Raw genomic sequence first — 18761 nt, 5'->3', positions numbered from 1 at the left:
TGGAATGCAAAACAAGGGTTACCATGCACGCAACAGATTCTGGGCAGATATGGCAAAAAGCACCCATCTTAACATGTAATTATTCTGTTGGAAATGTTGTATTGAGAAGCTGCCATTAGGGTGAGCTAACAGAACCTGGCTCCTTGGCAAATCAGCATGTTTCATGAAAAATGATCCTGAACCGGTTAAAATGTTAAGCTTGTCCTAACAAATGTAACTGCCCTGGAATTAAGTAAACCTCATTAATCTTATATTAAAGTGTTAACGATTGTTCAAACTTTCCTTTTGCAGTGTAATCTTAAATAAAAACGTGTTTTGGCTTTAGACCTGACTATAATGTTCCAGAACTAAATAATGCCAGAGGATTTGTGTCAGGATATCCAAGCTAACCTGCTGGAAGCGAATGTCCATGTCAAACGTAAGTGGCTCTCTTGGGTGGCAGACAGGCGGGATACTGAACTCCCCATTGGGTGCTGCACTGCAGGCGATCAACTTTACTGTATAGGTCCCAGAGTAGTCTCGCACCTAGATGTCACACAGAAACATGGAAACAATGCCAAGACTGTCTATGAAATCTATAATCATTTCACCACAGCTGGCAAACTTTGATTGCAAATCCCCTTACAGCAAAGTCTGAGACAAAACTCCACTGCTGCATGGGCTGGTTGTAAGTAGGCTCAGTCCTGACCAGGGTGAGAGTAAAGGTCAGCCCTGGGTGGTCAGCACACATCACCATGGATGACACGCTGGTTCCTAAAAAACATGTGTACAGTCATAAATATTTAAAGCTGCATTTTGTCCAAACTAGACCTAGCAAATATGTCTTCCTTTTTATTTATAGTGACCTACTACATTGTTTGTGTCACTTGCTTCCTAACCCTAAACTCTGCAGGGTCATTTTGACATTTGCTGAAATGATCTCTGGCACTTTCACACAGGAAAGACCCCTAATGTGGAACTCCAGAAATAGATGAAGAGATTATGTGGACCGTGGGGTAATCCAATAGGAGGCCGCTCTATAGAACAACCACATTGGATTGGGTTTATGGGATTCATGTGAGTTTGTGGGCGCCACTCTCTTACCTGGATGAGACATAACAAACTGTCCCCTGAAGCGAGCCTCTGTCTTGAAGTTGACCACCAGACGCCCCTCCTCATTTATACGCATACTGGTTGGGTACATGGCTCCTGTTAGAAGAGAAAACAAAGTTTTACTGCACTTTGCAAATGAATTAGATTTTTTCCCCCCTTCTGTACCAGCAGAGAACAGCACTGGTCTGAGAACACACCTTGTAGCTCAGCTTCAGGTGGGCTGCCAATGCCGTCCTGCCACAGAATAGCTGTATCATAGACAAAGGTGAGTTTAAGCTCTGACTGCAGGTCAAAGTGCTGCCAGCCTCCCACAGCCACGGGAGAGTGGAAGACGTAGGACACAAACAGAGGTGCACGCAGTGTGACGTAGGACTGGACCAGGTTCAGCACCTAAAAAAGAGGTAAATCAAACATTGTCATTCATAATGTAGGAAGTTTACCTGTAGGATTAAAGGCCTGGTCACATCAAAGTGGCATAGTAAAATTAATCTGCACACTGTTGCAAAATGTGTGATTCTACAGGCTTGTCGATTACACAAAGCGCTAGAAAAACTACTGCAGCTGGCAAGCTAACATACAAACTAGCCGGCCAAGAACATGCTAGCGCTGTCCATCACAATAGCTCACAGAGCTTCTTTTTATTTTCTCTGTACTGGTTTGTTTAATCCACCCATTTCTTAAAGAGATTTTGAATAGGGGGGAAAAGCTATCCGTGCTAACTAACTGGTAATCTGGTAAGCTGAGTTGCTAGGGGGTGAATCCACTGATCAATACAGGCTGGTGTGACTGAGCCATAAGAAAGTTTGATTCTCTGTATTTTTTGCTTTTATGTTTGTCACACCTGTCCATCAGTGCCTATGGAGCCTCCACAGTCATTCAGCAGCTCTGACATGTCGTAGTAGCTGGTAAACTCCCAGAGGCAGGCCTCCAAGTTAAGGTTTCTGTAGAAGCGCAGAGAGTTGGCTGAGCGCATGATCGCACTGTACTGGTAGGGAGAGGTCTCGCCAATGATTTCAGGGTTCTTCGTTGCATCGGTGATGAAGCCGTGGCCGGTTTGGATCTCATTGAAGTCCAGCAAGTTGGAGCAGCGATGGTTGCCCACACGTGTGCCATCTGGGCTCAGGGTGAGCTCAAAGTTGGACAGAGGTCTTGTGGAGATCACTGGTAACATGCCTATTGAAAGTGAAAAGCTTGGTAATTTTCTGAGTCTTTGTCTAGAATACTAAAAACAATGACTATATCGAAGGTTGCGACAAATGTTTACTGCTCACCATCCATGTGAGGCATGTTGACAGTCAGTTTAATGAGGTTGGGGAAGTCTGGGTCATCTGGACCGGTGTAGCGGATCTTAGCAGAGAAAGGTTCAGCTCCAACGGTACCTGGGATACGAGGCTGACACAAACCTGCAAAGAGTTAAATGTCAGTTAAACCAATGAACTTTATACTGAGCATACATTTTAGGCCGCCCCCCATGTGCCATCAATTCTTCGCTCACCCTCCTCTCTGCTAATCGCAACAATGGGGCTGGACAGCTCCAAGCCAGCATCTCCATTGGCATTGAAGGCTCTTGCGGCACATTGAACCCTTGAGCCGGCCTGGAAGTAGATGGAATCCAAAGTGATGGACTTGGTGTTGGTGAAGAAAGTATTAGTGTCCACCTCCCTCATGGGGCTAGTCACTCCATCTGACCCCGTGGGGGCGCTGACCAGCCAGCGATATTGTGTGAGAGTATCGTTGATGTTCTCCGCAGAGCAGATGGAACCGGTTTTGTCAAAGTCGTGGTACTTAGGGTTGCAAGCCTGCAAGAGATGACAAGACAGATGGCAACTGAAATTTTTAAGAAATCTGGAGGTGTGTGTGGCTGCCAAAAGCAGCAGAAGCATTACACTTACCGTCACACACACGACGGGGTATCCATTGGGCGGGTGGGGCTTTTCTTTGGTTTTAGCTGTGTCATCATACATGAGCAGGGAAACCACCTGGGGTATGGCAGGGAAGGTTACATCTGCCACACTGTCCATCTCTTCAATGTACACGATGGCCTTGTTCATCTGGCAAGAAGAGGAAAGGCAACATTAGCTGACTGTCAACATACTTCACTTCATACTAACATCCTCTTTACTAATCCTTTAACAGATTTCATTCTATCCTCCTTAAATATTGATACCTAACATATTTGAATTTGTCTTGTGAGCGGCACATGCCTGATGTAGAGCATATGGGTTGAATGTCGCAGTTCTGTTTATAGATTTGTCTACTGTTTGGCTCTGCTGGGACATTCAGCATCTCATTCCAGAGGGAAAGGCTTTTTATAAGACCCTGTGGTTCAGGCGTGCTGACAGCAATGCCAGCTGCTGCCTGGCTATTTTAACACAGGCTGACATGACAGGGCGCATGCTCACGTGTGTAGATATGCAGCACTGTACGTGTGCACATATAGGACTTGCTACTGGTTTATATTTGTTTGTGCGTATGCCGTGTGGCCTTTGTATCACCTGTATTTCAGCCACCATGTTGTCATCGGGCTTCATGTGTACAGTGAAGGCCTCTCTCATCTCTCGCTGACCGTCATACAGGATCTCAATCTCCACAAAGTGTTCCTTATCACCCTCCTTGAACACAACATCTTAGACACAGAGACAGTGAAGTGAGCAATGACCAAAATCATTCATATCTCCAACATGAGTTTATATCAACAGGCACTTTGCAAGCAACTGTGTCACTATGCAGCCACTAAACCAGGTTCTTACCCTCTGACAGCGGGTTGTAGTCTTCTCCGGAGGTTGCAGAGCCGTCCTTGGTGTGGACTCTCACCACTGACACCTTAGAGGTGTCTCCGACACGCAGGATAGGAATCTTCACTATAGCCACGTTACCTTTGACCTGAGGTTCACGTATGCTGTACTTGATCTCAGAGAAACGGATAATGGGCTCTACAACAGGAAGAAAATTACAATTACACATGAGCCGAAACACCAAAGACATTTTCTCAAACTTACAAATAGAGTAGTTCACAAGAACACAAAACAAAAAATGTTCCTGGCTGTATTCGGTTGTTGGCAATTCCATCTTTTGAGATGCAGTAAAATACTTAACTTTGTCAGATCTATCTTTATAGTTTCTATGATGCAACTCAAGGGCATCTCAGCAGTAGTTCTTAAGCAAGACGAGAGCAATTTCTTTCACCCACACACATTTTTCAATCCCATTGATTTTATCTATAGGCTACTGCAATTCTTTAGGTTATTTTGAATATATTTGCTTTTTATGTAATTAAAAAATATTAAAGTACGTACTGTCTTTCACATCTGTGACTGTGACCAGCGCTTCCTTCTGTTCCCCGATAGAAGCTCCGTATGGAGACTTGCTCTTGGGAGTTCCCAGGATGAGGCGGAACTCTTCATCCTCTTCGTGGTCGGAGTCATCCATCAGGCTTACCACACACGGCTTCTCAGTTTCACCTGGAGAAACAGGTTTAATATACTCAGATAGGTGCTGCAGGATACAGAGAAAAGGAGAGATTAAGGGGGAGGGGGAGGGCTCACCTGGTAGGAAAGTGATGACTGACGCGTCAGTATTGGGTCTTTCACTGTAGTCCATCATGACCTGAGCAGAGCCTTGGCGAGTGTAACAGCGCACTGTGGACATGAGGTTAATGTCTCCACTGCGGTACACTATGGCTGTTACCTCCCCATCAGACTCATCCACCTTGTAGCTTCTTTCCTTAAACTGAACCTTCGGCACTGTGAAGACAGTAATTAATTTGTTATAAAAGTCTCAATGTGTTTGAGTTTAATTTATGTCAACTGTTCTCCCCTTTTTAGTATACGGTATAAACATTTAACAAATGGCTTATAACACACTGTAATATCATAAACACATATAAGGGCGTATGTTTAATAATGTACTGTATTTATCAGAGGCAAGTCTATAAACAGTCAATGTAATGAGTTATTTATAAATGTACAAAAACCACTTTAGACCCATACCAGGGCATCAACCAGGATATTTTAAACCTACCTACAAAGGATTTAAAAAATACTCTTATTTCCTCTAACAACTATATTATAGTGTGTTTTCTACTATATAGAGGGATAAAAAATGTGATATATATATATATATATTTATACTAGGGGTGGGAATCACCAGAGGCCCCATGATACGATATTATCACGATATTTATGTTGCGATTTGATTTTATTGCGATTTTAAATATATTGAGATAAAATGCAATTTATTACCTTTTTCCAATTTCCAATTAGGTCCCTAAAGTCAAACTTTGTCAACATCTGTTTATCTAAAAAGATACATTTTGTACATTTTGTTCATATCACTTTTTCAGTCCTCTATATGGTCCTGTCAAGTTTTCTAGTGGACTAAAAAAGCAATAGATTTTATTATTCTAGTACCAATAAGTTAAAACTCCCATCTGCAATTTATATAATAAAATATCGATACTTGGCATCCGTGTAACGATACAGTATTGGCATGGCAAATATCACGATACTATGTTGTATCGATTTTTTCCTCCACCCCTAATGTGTAAATGTGTAACTGTAAAGTTACAATAGGCTTGAACATACTACTCATAATGTGCTTTGGAATGTGTTCATGACACTCACAGTCGGTGAATGTGTCATTGATTGTGATCGTGGTCTTGCTTGGTTCTCCCAGCACAGCATTCATGGGCATCCGCAATACAAGGTCAAAGGTCTCAGGCCCCTCCAGTTCTGGCTGACCCAGATCATCCAGAATGGTCACTCTAAATGTCTGCATTGTCACTCCAGGAGCAAAGTCTAGGTTGCGGCTTATGCCGACGTAGTCTAGTCCAGCTGCCAGATACAGAGGAAACCATGAACTAACACTGTAATGCAAGATCATAAATGCTGTTGATTCTGTTGAAGTGCTGATTTTACCTTCTGCAGAGACAGGATCGCTCTTCCTGGAGCGGACGGTGACAGTGGCCGTCTTGGACAGGTCAGTCCCTGTCCTCCAGACCTTTACCTCAACGTAGCCTGAACTCTCATCCACAACATATTCAGGTTCCCCAAAATACAGCGAGGGCTCTGTGGGATTTGGGAATAATCAGAGTTCAATTAGGAAATGATTCAGACATGGTTTAAATTCCCAGCAGCAACATGAAATAACATGACATTTTGCCATTATCTGGATATTGTATTCAGTAATCAGTTTTGCTGTTTGTTGAAACAAAGGTCTCTTGTTAGAAGGACAGACGAACATAAGGTTTCAATCGAGCCTGGGCATTTGGATGTTTGCGGTTAATTTCTGAACATATTTAGACAACATATTTTGCAGCTTTGCGATCAGATTCAGGGACAAATTGACATAAATAGCTGAGTACCTCATTTTTGACGCAGCACAGGAAGAGAGCTGTCATCCCTCTTATCCTGTTCTCCTTCAACCTTCCTCCCCCACTTATCTAAATCCAGACAGCTCTGTCTGAACTCAATGCCAAAGGGCCGAGGCTACACCTGAAGAATAAGGCGTGTGCTTGTGTGTGGACGAGTGAAGGGATGTTTGCAGTTTCTGATGACAGAGCAGCTGATAAGATGTATGGCGACGGTTTGGCAGAGACAGAGAGGCAACCATACACTTTGCAAAGGCAGAGGGCAAGAATTCAGACCTGTTGAACACATTATCAATTCATCTCTCCTCACTTATGTATTAAGAATGTTTTCATCACACTCTGTCCAGCCAGTGCTCTTATAAATCAACTGATAGAGGTGCCAATTTGGGCCTTAAGTTTTATTTGGACTATAAACTAAAAGACAAAAAAGAGAGAAAATGTTCAAGCAGAGCTATTTGCAGTGTAACTTACAGTACTGTTTTCAAATAGGGTCCCTTTTACAAAGGGTTTGTAAATAGTTATTAGTATAACCAAGTAGTACCGGATCTGCCCGAAATCGGCCAGGTGATCGATTTTCAGCCCTATAGGATGCTCTGTTCTCAACTTGTGGCCTGTAAAGCATGGGAGTGCTTTAGGTCACAGGAATATTGACTGTTTTTATCAATATTTCAATGTTTTGGAAGCTTTATGTTATTTGGAACGTGGTTGTATGGAGAGAAATAATGTTTTAAAGATAGCTACCAATAAAAGTGAACATATAAACAGTAAATATGGCCAAAACATGGACATTCGCCCGGTATATTTTTAAAAAATTGTGTTGTATATCAGTTTCTTTTCATCAAATTTACAGTTATAGTAATAATTGTATTCCAGGTGTATTAGAAGATATTCAGTTGCATTATAATCTATAATACATACCCTTATTTTAAAACTGAAGCATTTTGGTTCCTTGCCATCATTAGGGTCATCAAAACATTGTGGCAATAAGAGTTTGGTATACGATCATGTGACTTTAGAATGATCAGATGTCTTTTATGTATTATTTTCATTCTGTGAAAGTGTTGGGTGATGATGAACATGATGAAGACCATTGGCTAAAACAAGTCCGTTTTCACAATCAAGTTGCTCTCAGTTTCTGGTGCTCGAGCCGATTTGGCAGATCTCGGGTTTATTTAGAAGTTGACAGATGCTGCAACAGACAACTGATGCTAAAGGAAGGATTTCTGGCACGCTTTCAATGCCTTTCGGCCTCCAAACCAGCTATTTAGTACCAGGGAGGATGAGAAGGGGGAGGGGGGGGGGGGGGGGCCAACATGGCAACCTTAAAGATCAGTGGGAGGAAGAGCCAGACAAATACAGTAACAATGGAGGCCCGATATTGGCGAGAGTCCAAACCACAAGTTTACTCAGGCAGGCAGATGGTTTTACACCCACAAGAATACATACACACACACACACACACACAAACACAATGATCCAGATTTATGGTGGGATGTTACTTCAGGACCCACCAAGAAGTAGAACCACAATAGAGGTTTGCAGTGAGGAGTCTTCTCTTGTCTCTTCACATGTCTGGGAATGCACGCAGATTATTTATACATAAAGATCAATTGTACTCCTGTTTCAAATTGGTTGGGAGGGATGCTTGCTCTGTGAGCAGGTCTGTCACTAAGGAAGACAAATGAGTCTAATATTATTGTTTGCAAAAGAAAGACAAGGATTTTAAGAATTTGAGGGCTACCACTTTGTTATTTATATTCCTTCTCAAGGTGAAAAGCCTAATATCTTTAACAGAAACAGGCAACATCGACCCGAATACCATCAAACTGAAAGAGTAAAAACATGCCAGTCATTTGGACTCCCTGCACAATAGTCCCTCTCTCTCCACCACCTGCCTTTGGCTCCCTGCAGACAAAGGGGTGCCCTTTGTTTCCCCTGAGCTCCCCTGAATGCCAATGAGGACAGGGGGTTTCTCGAGGAGCACATTGAGGTTTAAAGCCCTTTCATCTCTCAGACAGGCTACAGTGTAGCATAACATTCACTGAGGCCGCCATTCTCCCTCTCAACACCTGTCTATTGTCACCGTGTTTCTAACACTCAGACAGACAGACACGGACAGACAGAATATGTAAATAAAGTAGTTACACCAGGCACAGGAAGGGCAATGGACCTCAATTGTACTGTAAAGCTATTAAGGCAAGTTCAGTATCAAGGGCTATGATTTTGGCGACTGTCGTGACTGTGGCGCCTGTGCACCTTTGGTGGATTAGTGGTGTACAGTTTTAAATTATGTGTAGGTTTGTTGGCAGTGTGTAGTCTAAACAACACTGCTTCTATCAATAAACAGTATATATGCAGTACATCCTTCTGTCTGTCTGCTAAACTCACCAGACACACACAAGTTTGCAGGAGTGAGAAAAGTGTTACTTCAACAGAACAAGCCCAGCTCAGTTAACACTATTGCTTTATAAGTTTTACAGATAAAAAACGACTCCACTCACCATCATCGCTGTCTGCCAATATAGTGACCTTGGCGGTCGGGAAATTGGCGCCCACCTGGCCGCCCATGGGCATGCTGAGGCTCACGTTGAAGCTCTCTTCCTCCTCATACAGGGAGTCATCAATAATAATGATGCGACAGACTTTCTCTCGTTCATCCTTGTCAAAACGCAGCACACTGGTGTGGTCCTCAGGTCGGGTGATGTAATCAGAGTAGGACAGCACGGTGCTGGGTATGGTGCCAGTGGCCGTGGCTGAGGAATTATTGGAACAGAGAGAGGACAGGAGATTAAACGTTGTCGTGAAACCTCAATATCCCTGTGGTAGGGATGCTAGCAGCATGAAGGATTTGTTGTTTCAGTTACAATAAATAGAACAGTAAAAATAAATCGGAAAAATAAAAGTAGATTACTGCAGTTCACATTTACTATTCGGCCTAAGGTTTTATTATTTATATGTAATTTTGAAACTTTTGAAATCCCATACTTAATTCATACTTATTCATACTCAAGTTGCCACCCTTTCTTTTAAAAGACAATAATTACAAACAGGTTCATCTCACCTTGCTGAGTGTAACAAACAACCATGAGTTCCTGGCTGGCGTCTCCAGAGCGCCGCACCGGCACTAACAGCTCTCCAACATCCTCCTCAATCTTGTACTCTGCCTGAGGAATGAAGACAGTCGATTCTGTTTTGGAAGAGAAACACAGCTGATGAGTAATCATGTAAGAAATGCTCTCATCTATTTAAGTATATTAATTAAAACGATTGCATTTATGGTGGTACGGTGCTGTTCACATAACTTGATTATTAGATCCCTACCATCTCCAGGATCAACAATCTCCACTGTTGCGGTGTCAGGAAACTCTAGCACAGCCATGACTGGGTCTGACAGCTGTATCTGAAAGGTCTCCGAGGTCTCAAACTCCTGGTCTGTGAAAATCTTCACCTTCCAGGTTGCTGTAGTCTGGCCGGGGTTGAACTGGACCTGCTTCTGGGCTTTGCCACGGAAGTCTTTGTCCTTCTCAGCTGTTCCATCCTTGGTGGCAATACCTGAGGGCGAGGGTTGTACATGGTTTGAGCTCTAAGTTGTGAGAGCACTATTTTAGGCCAGTGTTTCAGTTTTCAAATCCCAGTATTCAAACAATGCACATCATGATTCACATGCTGTAGGGAAGGTGAACGTTTTCTAACTTTAAAACCACAGAAGTCAACATACATTTTTTCCTGGGTTTATACTTGGATAAAATCTGTACTGTTTTTTTTTATAGGCATGCTTGTTCGTTTACAGTCCTCTTGCATCTTCAAAGACAGAAGTGCTAGCTATAATGTGTTGTTAAAAATCTGTTGCCTGCACGTGTAACTGCTAAACCAGACCAGCATGTTGACATTTCCTTGTGACCTTTGCTGGGAAAGGTTATATGTGCTCTCAATTAGACAAGAGAGGAAATGGAGCACCGGTCAAACATGAACACAAAAGATTTGCACCTTAAGTTTTCTTCAGTTTAACTGTGGGGACAGCTTTGGATGAATCCGTATAATTCCTGAATGAGAAGGTTATGCTGATTTTTTTATAGCAGGGCTGGCCTTTAAAATGGCATATAAATAACATAATACGGGCTAAGGAAACAGTTAAAGGGGGAATAACTCTTTGTTAAATTGTCAGTGTAATAAGGTCATGTTGTTCAGTGTCATCATCCTTCATATCAATTGCTGACAGGTAACAGAAATGCTACAGAAATTCTGATGATACCTTTAACTGGACTTTTTTTGGGTCTTTTTTGTCAAAAACGCTGACTAAAACTTATCCATAAATAAAATAATGATATCTCTCTGACTTAAGATGAAGTCACTAATTTATAAAATATAAAGTTAATACATTAAAATGGAAAGAGAAGCACATCCATGCCAAAGTTCAGATATCATGACAGATGCGACACAAATGGCTGTCCACACTTACTGACGAAGGAGGTTTCCCCCAGGTAGCCTCTGCGTTTGAGCGTCACCTCCAGGAATTTGGCGTCCTCATCCACTAAATAGTATTCCCTCTCCAAAGAGATCCAGGACCAGTTGAGCCGGAATGGCTGCGGCTTTAGTTTGTTTCCACCTAAAAGACAGAAACAAGCTCATTGCACCAGTACTTTACTTGCAAGACCTTCTCCGCTGCACAATACAATAAAGAAATAACCTATTTTGTTCATGTTAGGAGCCACTGAGGCATATAAAGTGCAATCAGCTCTGGGCTCACGGAGACAAGGAATCCAAGGGGCATTTTAATTTTGGAAGGGAAACATGATAACTTAATACCAGGGCTTCCCTAAATCTCACTTCACTTGAAGAGTTGACTTCTTATTTCCTCTGATTCTTATCCACCTCTACCTAATGCCCTTTCAAATTCTCAACCGTCAATAGGGCACGTACAAACATACATTTACATGATCTGCTAATGGAAAAATTCTGTCTTAGTATAACTTCTTTAATGAACTGTCCTTATTCTGCCTCACCCCATCGTGGCCACGCTCTGTCAAGTTTAAGTGTGAGCAGGGGGATTTTTAGGGCAGAGAGAGCAGTGAGGTTTCTTTTTGTCCCATTAGTGACCTCAACGACATACGTCTGGTTTTGCCACATAAGCAGTATTTATGACCTTGATGTAGTACATCTTTATCATCATAAAAGAGGCAGATCTGAACAAAACGCTCTACACAAATCATCAAAAGCTCAGTCACCTGCCACTGATCCACAACTTTAGACCCAATCCTGTCCTTAATCCATACTATCTCATGACTTATGTAATCCCTCAAACTGTCAGCTCAGTTTTGGTCATTGACTTGATACTGGCTGCTTCAGAGATATTTAAGATTATGGGTTCTGCTACATAATCTGAATGTTTTTTTTAACAGCAGAAAGGTCCTAATGTCTTATCTTTCAGTGAGACGAGGCAGGTGACCTGTGACTTTTGATGTGAAAGGGGTCAAGCTCAGTGGGTTCATTGGATCAGGGAAGTTTGAGAGGTCTTTCTCTCTTTAGTCTTGCACGGTTGGTCACACTGATGGCGCCTATGTCGACCTATCTCTGCTAAAGACGCTTAGAGGAATGAGGGAACTTCATGGGGTCAGAGGAAAGTGGTTTGGATCAGCAGTTTGGTTGGACAGTATTTCTATTTTTAAAAATAGGAAAATGTTTGACATGTGATACACACCTCAGAAATGATAACACACAACGGTGAACAGAACATTATACCTGTCAAAGTAGTGTGAAAGAAAAGTGTACAGAGAACAATGGCAAGGAGCTTCTGCCAGTCCACACAATAAACCAGCATTGAGCTCAGTTTTGCCTCAGTGAGAAAGAAAGAGGCTGCAGTCTTCATGCTGTGTGACTGGGGAGAATGAAAACACTGGGGGGTTGAGTGTGGGTATTCAGGATGGGAAAGGGGCCGCTTCCTTACACCCACATGTCAACACTAAAGCCAAAACCAGACCGAGTCACAACAGTGGAGAACCACACTGACCACAACGCAGACGTGTGTTCTGATGGAACTGGATGCAACAAGACAATGATAATACTTCATAACATCGCCACTGGCATTAATTACCCAGAAAATGTAAAGACGGGACACTAAACATAAGGGCCCTTTTCTGTCTGCTCCCCAATATAGACTAATAATCACATAATCGCAGTACCTGTGCCACACACAGACAGACACATTATTGCAAGTTCTCCACACCTATGCAAGCCCATGCTTTGTTAAAAACAGGCGACATGGAGCAGCAGAGCGCAATGGGCACAGCCACCCTTGACCATACTCCATGCTCAGGTTTCCAACAGTCATGGCTAAAAATACAGGAAACATGTATCATGTTTGTTTTTGCTCGCCCCAAATTCTTTGTGTGTTTATAAAATACATAGATAAAATCATAAATCTAGAAAACATACACTGTGACTGTGTTGTATTCTGTGCAGAAACAACTATACACAGTAACTGTATTCTGGTGGATGTGTATAAACTCCTAAAGCAAGAAGGAATCAAACCTCATCTCAACCAGAAAACTCCTTCTTGAGGCCTGATGTAAAGTTCCAAAAAAAAGAAAAAGAAAGTCTTTGACAAACTTCAATTATCAGATTGTTTCTGTGCTGGAGAAAGTGTGTCCTGGCAGCCGGCCCTATTTAGAACTGCTATGAGGAGAAGCTTAGTCAGTGGCTATCATCGAGGATTATCAAATGAACATGGCAGAGACAAAAAGCTGCCTCTGTTTTGGCATCGAGCAGTCGGGCAGCTTTAGGTTTCTGCATCGCTACAAGGAGTAAAACAATGGGTTTTTTATGAATGAGACAAGAACACAGCGTTTGCACAGATATTTCACAGACTATAAACTATATTGTGCTGAATAACAAACACCTGTGGTGCGTGAACAAACATTGATTTTATGAAATTCAACATTACCGTTAACGGCAATACTGTAACACTTTTAGGCACATTTTTTTTATTGTTTTTTAACAGTTAAATTTCCTTTTTGTTTGAGACAGTTATGAGTACAAGGTCTCTTACTGGAAATCTTCCAAAGCTTCATCAGCTGATAGTTTGCTCATTTTGTGTTACTGAAACTGCAATTTTCATGGTCAGTAATAACCCTTCAATGTCAAATTATGTTTCCTTTTTTTGTTGACAGGCAAATAACCTTCAGAATTAAATGAATGCCCGCTGCACATTTTATCAAAGAACCAGTGAATAACTAACATCTGCCATTTTCCTTGACCCATTCACTCAGTAGGTTTATTACACTGCGTGGTCAACAGGTGCTGTTAAGCGGTACAGGTGGTTACTTTTGTCAAGAATAACTACTGTCAGTGTTGTTAAAATTGTCACTTTCATATGTGTCTCTTTTTCCTAGCGCCTCCTCAGCCTTTCTAAGAAGTGGAATGCTTTTTTGGTTGTGCTCAAGAGCTTCAAAGCAAAGATCTCACTCCGTCTCTCTGTCTTTGTCTGTCTGTCTGTCTCTCTCTCTGTCCCGCGAAACCTTCCCTCCAGAATCCCAGATTATGTGGAGCACAGTGACAGCTGTACTCCACAACCCTGGACCCCCCCCCCACCTTGTTCCCCTTCCTCCCTGTGTCGGCTTTGTTCGCTGAGGGATGGACAACTGAGAGGGACAGCAGGCCACAGTCTGGGTGGGCCAGCCAGCATGCCTCCCCGCTTGCCTCCACGTTGTTCACACCAGCGTAAGAGAGGGAAATCTCACTTTGTCTGACTTCTATTGTACATGTTGTCAGACACTGAGGCATGAGTCGCAACAAATCAAGAAATGATCAAGATGCCAGGCTTCCCAGAGAAACAGTTCAGAGTGCTTCAGAGAGAGATGTCTTTTTTAAAAACATTGCTCAAAATAGAAAATGACAAATTGAAGACTTGTGAGAAAAAAATGATTCAAGCACAGAAGTCAAAGTAGCTGCTCTGACAAGACATGATTAATGGTCTAATTTATTACAATTTTTATTACACACATACTATATTAGACAGGCTATCAAATCCAATACATATAGTAGCTGCCTGGTTCAGCTCACATTTCCCTTAGCTTTTCAAACTGACAATCATCATAATTTCTGCTGGGATGAAAAGTTTTATAGTCTGCACGTGTTTCTAAATGTCCCTGTTAGCAGCTATTTAATAAATTTGCTTCAGTGTGATTGATGCTAATCACTGACAAGGGCAGGGAATAAATATTAAGTATGTTAATGTTTTGCTGATTTAGGACCTGAGTGAGACCCACTGGATGCCTTCCAGATCCTCATTAAAAGCTTATTTCAGTGCATAAATCACATAGTGGCTTTTTACAATGTGGCACATGTGGGTATTTTGGTGCAGTATTTAACTAAAATAGAGTCAGCGAGCACATGGCTGTAAAACTGTAAAATATTTTGGATGTACAGTAGGTACAACATGCGAGAATGACTCAGTGAATGAGTACTCTTCATAAAATGAGTACTCTTCAAAAAGTATCCAATATCCTGCCTCAGCAAAATGACGTCAAAATGCATAGGACATTAGAGCCTGAGATTTTCTCTGCACCAGCATCCTCTGACAGCACATTCTTCATCATCTCATATTTACACAGCAGCGCTGGCTGTACCATACATAGTTGCAGTGGGATAGTGGGTCAGGCCGGAGATATCATTGGAGAGGAAGGTCAATATGAGGCTTTGACGTTCACCAGCATGATGCAAGGTAGAGCAACCTTCTAAGAATATGCTCATCAAGTGACAAGCACCACCATTATTGCATTTCCTCATTAATCATCCTGTTGATATAAATACTGGGGAGGTTCCAGTAAGCTATGCTCTGTATTTAAATACCGCTCTTTTTAAGTATTGTTTATAAACTCATATGTGTGTATATTAAAAGTATGTGAAAAGTTTATGCAGAATGTCAAATTTTCTTCTTTATGTTGATGCTTTAACGTCTTCATAAGTGTAGCAAGAGATTTTACAAATGGTTAAAACTAAAGCTTCCTCTCTGCGTTCCTAAGAATTCATGTTAGGAATGCCTCAAGTTTAAATGTATTAATAGCTCTTATCATTCCTTCCGGATAGCGGTAACATGCTGTAAATTGACACATCACTTCGGCCAGAATGCTGATTCAGTTCAGGACAGTGGCGTGATCTCTGCAGGATGTTGCAAATCATAATTTGACATTGCCTGAGTGCAACATCCCATGTGACCCTTGGTCACCACACTTGGCACGGTACAGATGCTTGCAACACTTTGGAGAAATCCAATAACATGACAAACGCGGTAATGGCAATAGTCATTATTTATGTAACTATTTGAACAATGAAAAAGGATGCAAGAAAACAAGACAATAATAAGGCACAAACATTGTCCAATCTTGTACCATAGCAGCACACGCAGATGTCAACTTATGTAGCCTGCTTGAAAGTTTTAGTTACGTAGAAACAAAACAGGACAAGGCTGTAGTTATGCACAGTAGTGCTTTGAGGTAAACGCCAGCATACTAACATGCTCCCATTGACAATACTAACGTGCAGATGTTAGATGTATAATTTTTACATTATCACATCTTTAGTCATCAGTTTATTGTGTTAGCGTGCTTACATCTGCAAATTAGCACCTAACACAAAGTTGTGGAGGCATTTCAGTCAGAACCACAAATGTCAGCCTCATAGTGGCGCAAGATAGAAAGTCATGATATCGGCAAAATCAGTAGAATAGACCCTCTGGTCACCATCGATGTCAAGATATTTCAGTCTGGACTGAGGTGGTGGAGCGACAGACAATCATTGCCATCCCTTGAGCCACAGGAAAGGAGTGCGGGTAACTCAATGACAGCTTGGCTAGGGGCGGCAACAGCTTTGCCATATGAGAACAGATAAGAATAACTGCTGTAGCCATACATCATAACTCCCCACCCCTGCAGCCATCTAACCACCATAAATCAAGGCTTAAGAAAATAGTCAAAAAGAGTAAGAAAGACAGAGAACAAGGTGATACAATGGGTCATTTTAAAGGAATAGGGGGAACCCTGAGTGGAAAAAAGATGAACAAAGAATAGTAAGGTCATGAAATGATCTTGGAGTAGGAAGGAAGGAGAGTGAGAACAGGCTGAGGTGTTGTGGAGGGGGACTAAGAGGCCCCAGCTTCTTCTAGTCACGGGGGGCCCTGACTGTGGCACCATTAGCCAGTAAATCTCCTGCTGACTGTTGACACGGGTGTCATGTAAGATCCCAAAACACAGTTAGGAAGTCGGGGTGTAACATGACCATCAATACCCAGTCCTACTGTATAACAGAAAATATACTAATTAAATTACATTCAAACATATATACATGTTCTTGCTCTTTTTTTGTTAAGTTTACCTTTCATGGTATTATTGCACACTCTGTGAAAGTACCCCTCCAGAGCAGGCACCTCCGCAGGGAAGGTCTGCAGGTTATCGGGCTATCTGAGTTTGGGTTGTATTTCTGTGGAGCTGGGAGTGGGGTGACGGAGGGCTTTGAAAGGGGATCCCCCTGGAGCCTTCCCTCTCACGTACACACCTGTCTGTTCGGGATACCACTTCACTTCCAGGCCCTGCTCTGTCTGTGGCCCTGGAGTCTGGAGTCTCCAAGGAAATGCATTCCTCTCCCGGCTCTGAATGATCACATAACACTCAACCCACTGGGGTCTATGATCCTCCAGAGCTGGAAGACTATATTGTTGCTATTGGGAAAAAGCACAGAGGCTGAGGCAACTTATCTAAATGTAGAGACTCTCTGTAGAGTTCTCTTTTTCTTCTCATCTGGTCATCGGGTCATTCAGTTTGACAAGTACTACTGTGAAATCAGAAGTTATCTTGCAACTAAAATTCCAGCATTCCTGAAGACCAGTACTCCAAAGTTTAAATATTTGATATAAATATATTACCCTAGTCATACGACTAAGAAATCTGCAGACGTCTCAACACGTCTGACCACCTGTGGCTCAATGGGCCCATGCCTGATTGACAAGGATATATGCAAGCTGTGTATCCACTTGTACAAACAAGTATTTATTGCCTCAGTATCCCACACTTTGAATAGCTGTAGGGAGTTTCTGACCTAGTCATTTGTATGCAGGTTATTGCTCTTCCAACAAAACATTTTGTGTTTGAGGTCACTGCCACACTATGACAAGACACTTTGTGTTTGCTTTTCTTACTGTTTTTAGAAAATTCATCAGCTATTCTAAATAATAAAATGGATGACCACAATGTCAGATAAAATGATTTAGTAAAAATGAAGAAAAGCAAAATCTCCTGTTCAGCTCATTAATCAATGTCCCATCATCTCTCTCAGCAGCTCTCACAACAAAGCAGTTTGATTCCTGAGATGAGGGCCTTTGTGAGTAAGCAGATGATTAAGGGGGGCCACATGCATAAGCATCTCAAGAAAGTCTAAATGATTGCCTTTATTTAGGAGCCAGCATTAAAAGTGACGTACTAAACATGTTATAGTGTATACAGAAATGTAGATATGATCTGTTGATTTCAAGATTTTTTTTTTTCTATTTAAGTAGACTCAAATATTCCAAATGCACAATATTTGAGTAAATTGATTTATTTATTTGTACTCAACCTACAAATCTGTGAACAAACATATTTCTCATTACAACTTCCTCTGGTTCACTTACTGTTTTTCTGTTTCACATGAATGATTTATGCACATCCAACACATTTCTGCAAAGAGGTCATAAGCCAAAATGCCTGCTTGATATGTCCTGACTTGATAGAGCTACACTAACTTTCTTTTCAGAGTCTGGAATTTAACCACTGACCAGCAGGTTCACACTGAGACTCTTGGTGTGAAACTGAATGTCTACTCCTGACCTCTTACTGAGACAGTTACGAGAGCCACGACTTCAGCTGTGCCTGGCCACACATGCTATTGCTGCTTCAGACACAGCACTTTCAAGCCTCTGCTTAGTATCTTAATGTATCTGCAAATACATATACAAAGTTGCAGAAACATACATGTAGCATGCAACATTTGAGGCTTTGCCAAACTGCTAGTACTACTGCTGTGTTTTTTTCACTTGTGAAGAAGCATCAGTGCAGTGCATGTAGTGGCAGGTACCTTTTTTCAGGCTGCAAAGACCCTTAAGCAGCTGCTGACATCAGTGCATCTGAGGGGTATTTCCTATAGTGGGGTCACACTCAAGCTGTGTTAAACATAAGAACTTACTTGGCTAAAGTAAATAGTTTTGAAAGAGCTTCGCCTAGGAAACAGAATGATCAAGCTGTAAAGAATCGTTACTGTCTATGAGGGAGGTTTA

General features: G+C 41.9%; 1 protein-coding gene across 1 annotated transcript in view; it reads right to left on the bottom strand.

Moving 5' to 3' along the window:
- frem3 (Fras1 related extracellular matrix 3) overlaps window positions 1-18761 on the bottom strand; it is a 28859-nt gene that overhangs the window by 2283 nt on the left and 7815 nt on the right. The window contains exons 3-20 of the mRNA XM_046046763.1: window positions 10920-11066; window positions 9782-10012; window positions 9522-9647; window positions 8962-9213; window positions 6009-6158; window positions 5715-5924; window positions 4638-4835; window positions 4389-4553; window positions 3843-4025; window positions 3588-3718; window positions 2985-3143; window positions 2588-2891; window positions 2364-2495; window positions 1934-2265; window positions 1290-1482; window positions 1084-1188; window positions 626-753; window positions 391-525 (exon numbers count right to left, since the gene is read on the bottom strand). Of these exons, the coding sequence (XP_045902719.1) occupies window positions 391-525; window positions 626-753; window positions 1084-1188; window positions 1290-1482; window positions 1934-2265; window positions 2364-2495; window positions 2588-2891; window positions 2985-3143; window positions 3588-3718; window positions 3843-4025; window positions 4389-4553; window positions 4638-4835; window positions 5715-5924; window positions 6009-6158; window positions 8962-9213; window positions 9522-9647; window positions 9782-10012; window positions 10920-11066 (3281 nt within the window). The remainder of the gene's footprint in view (window positions 1-390; window positions 526-625; window positions 754-1083; window positions 1189-1289; window positions 1483-1933; window positions 2266-2363; window positions 2496-2587; window positions 2892-2984; window positions 3144-3587; window positions 3719-3842; window positions 4026-4388; window positions 4554-4637; window positions 4836-5714; window positions 5925-6008; window positions 6159-8961; window positions 9214-9521; window positions 9648-9781; window positions 10013-10919; window positions 11067-18761) is intronic.

This window comes from Micropterus dolomieu, linkage group LG04 (genome assembly GCF_021292245.1).
Source record: "Micropterus dolomieu isolate WLL.071019.BEF.003 ecotype Adirondacks linkage group LG04, ASM2129224v1, whole genome shotgun sequence".
NCBI classification, from domain to species: Eukaryota; Metazoa; Chordata; class Actinopteri; order Centrarchiformes; family Centrarchidae; genus Micropterus; species Micropterus dolomieu.
The sequence above is the reverse complement of the archived record's forward strand: the minus strand, read 5'-3'. Positions and strand labels throughout refer to the sequence as shown.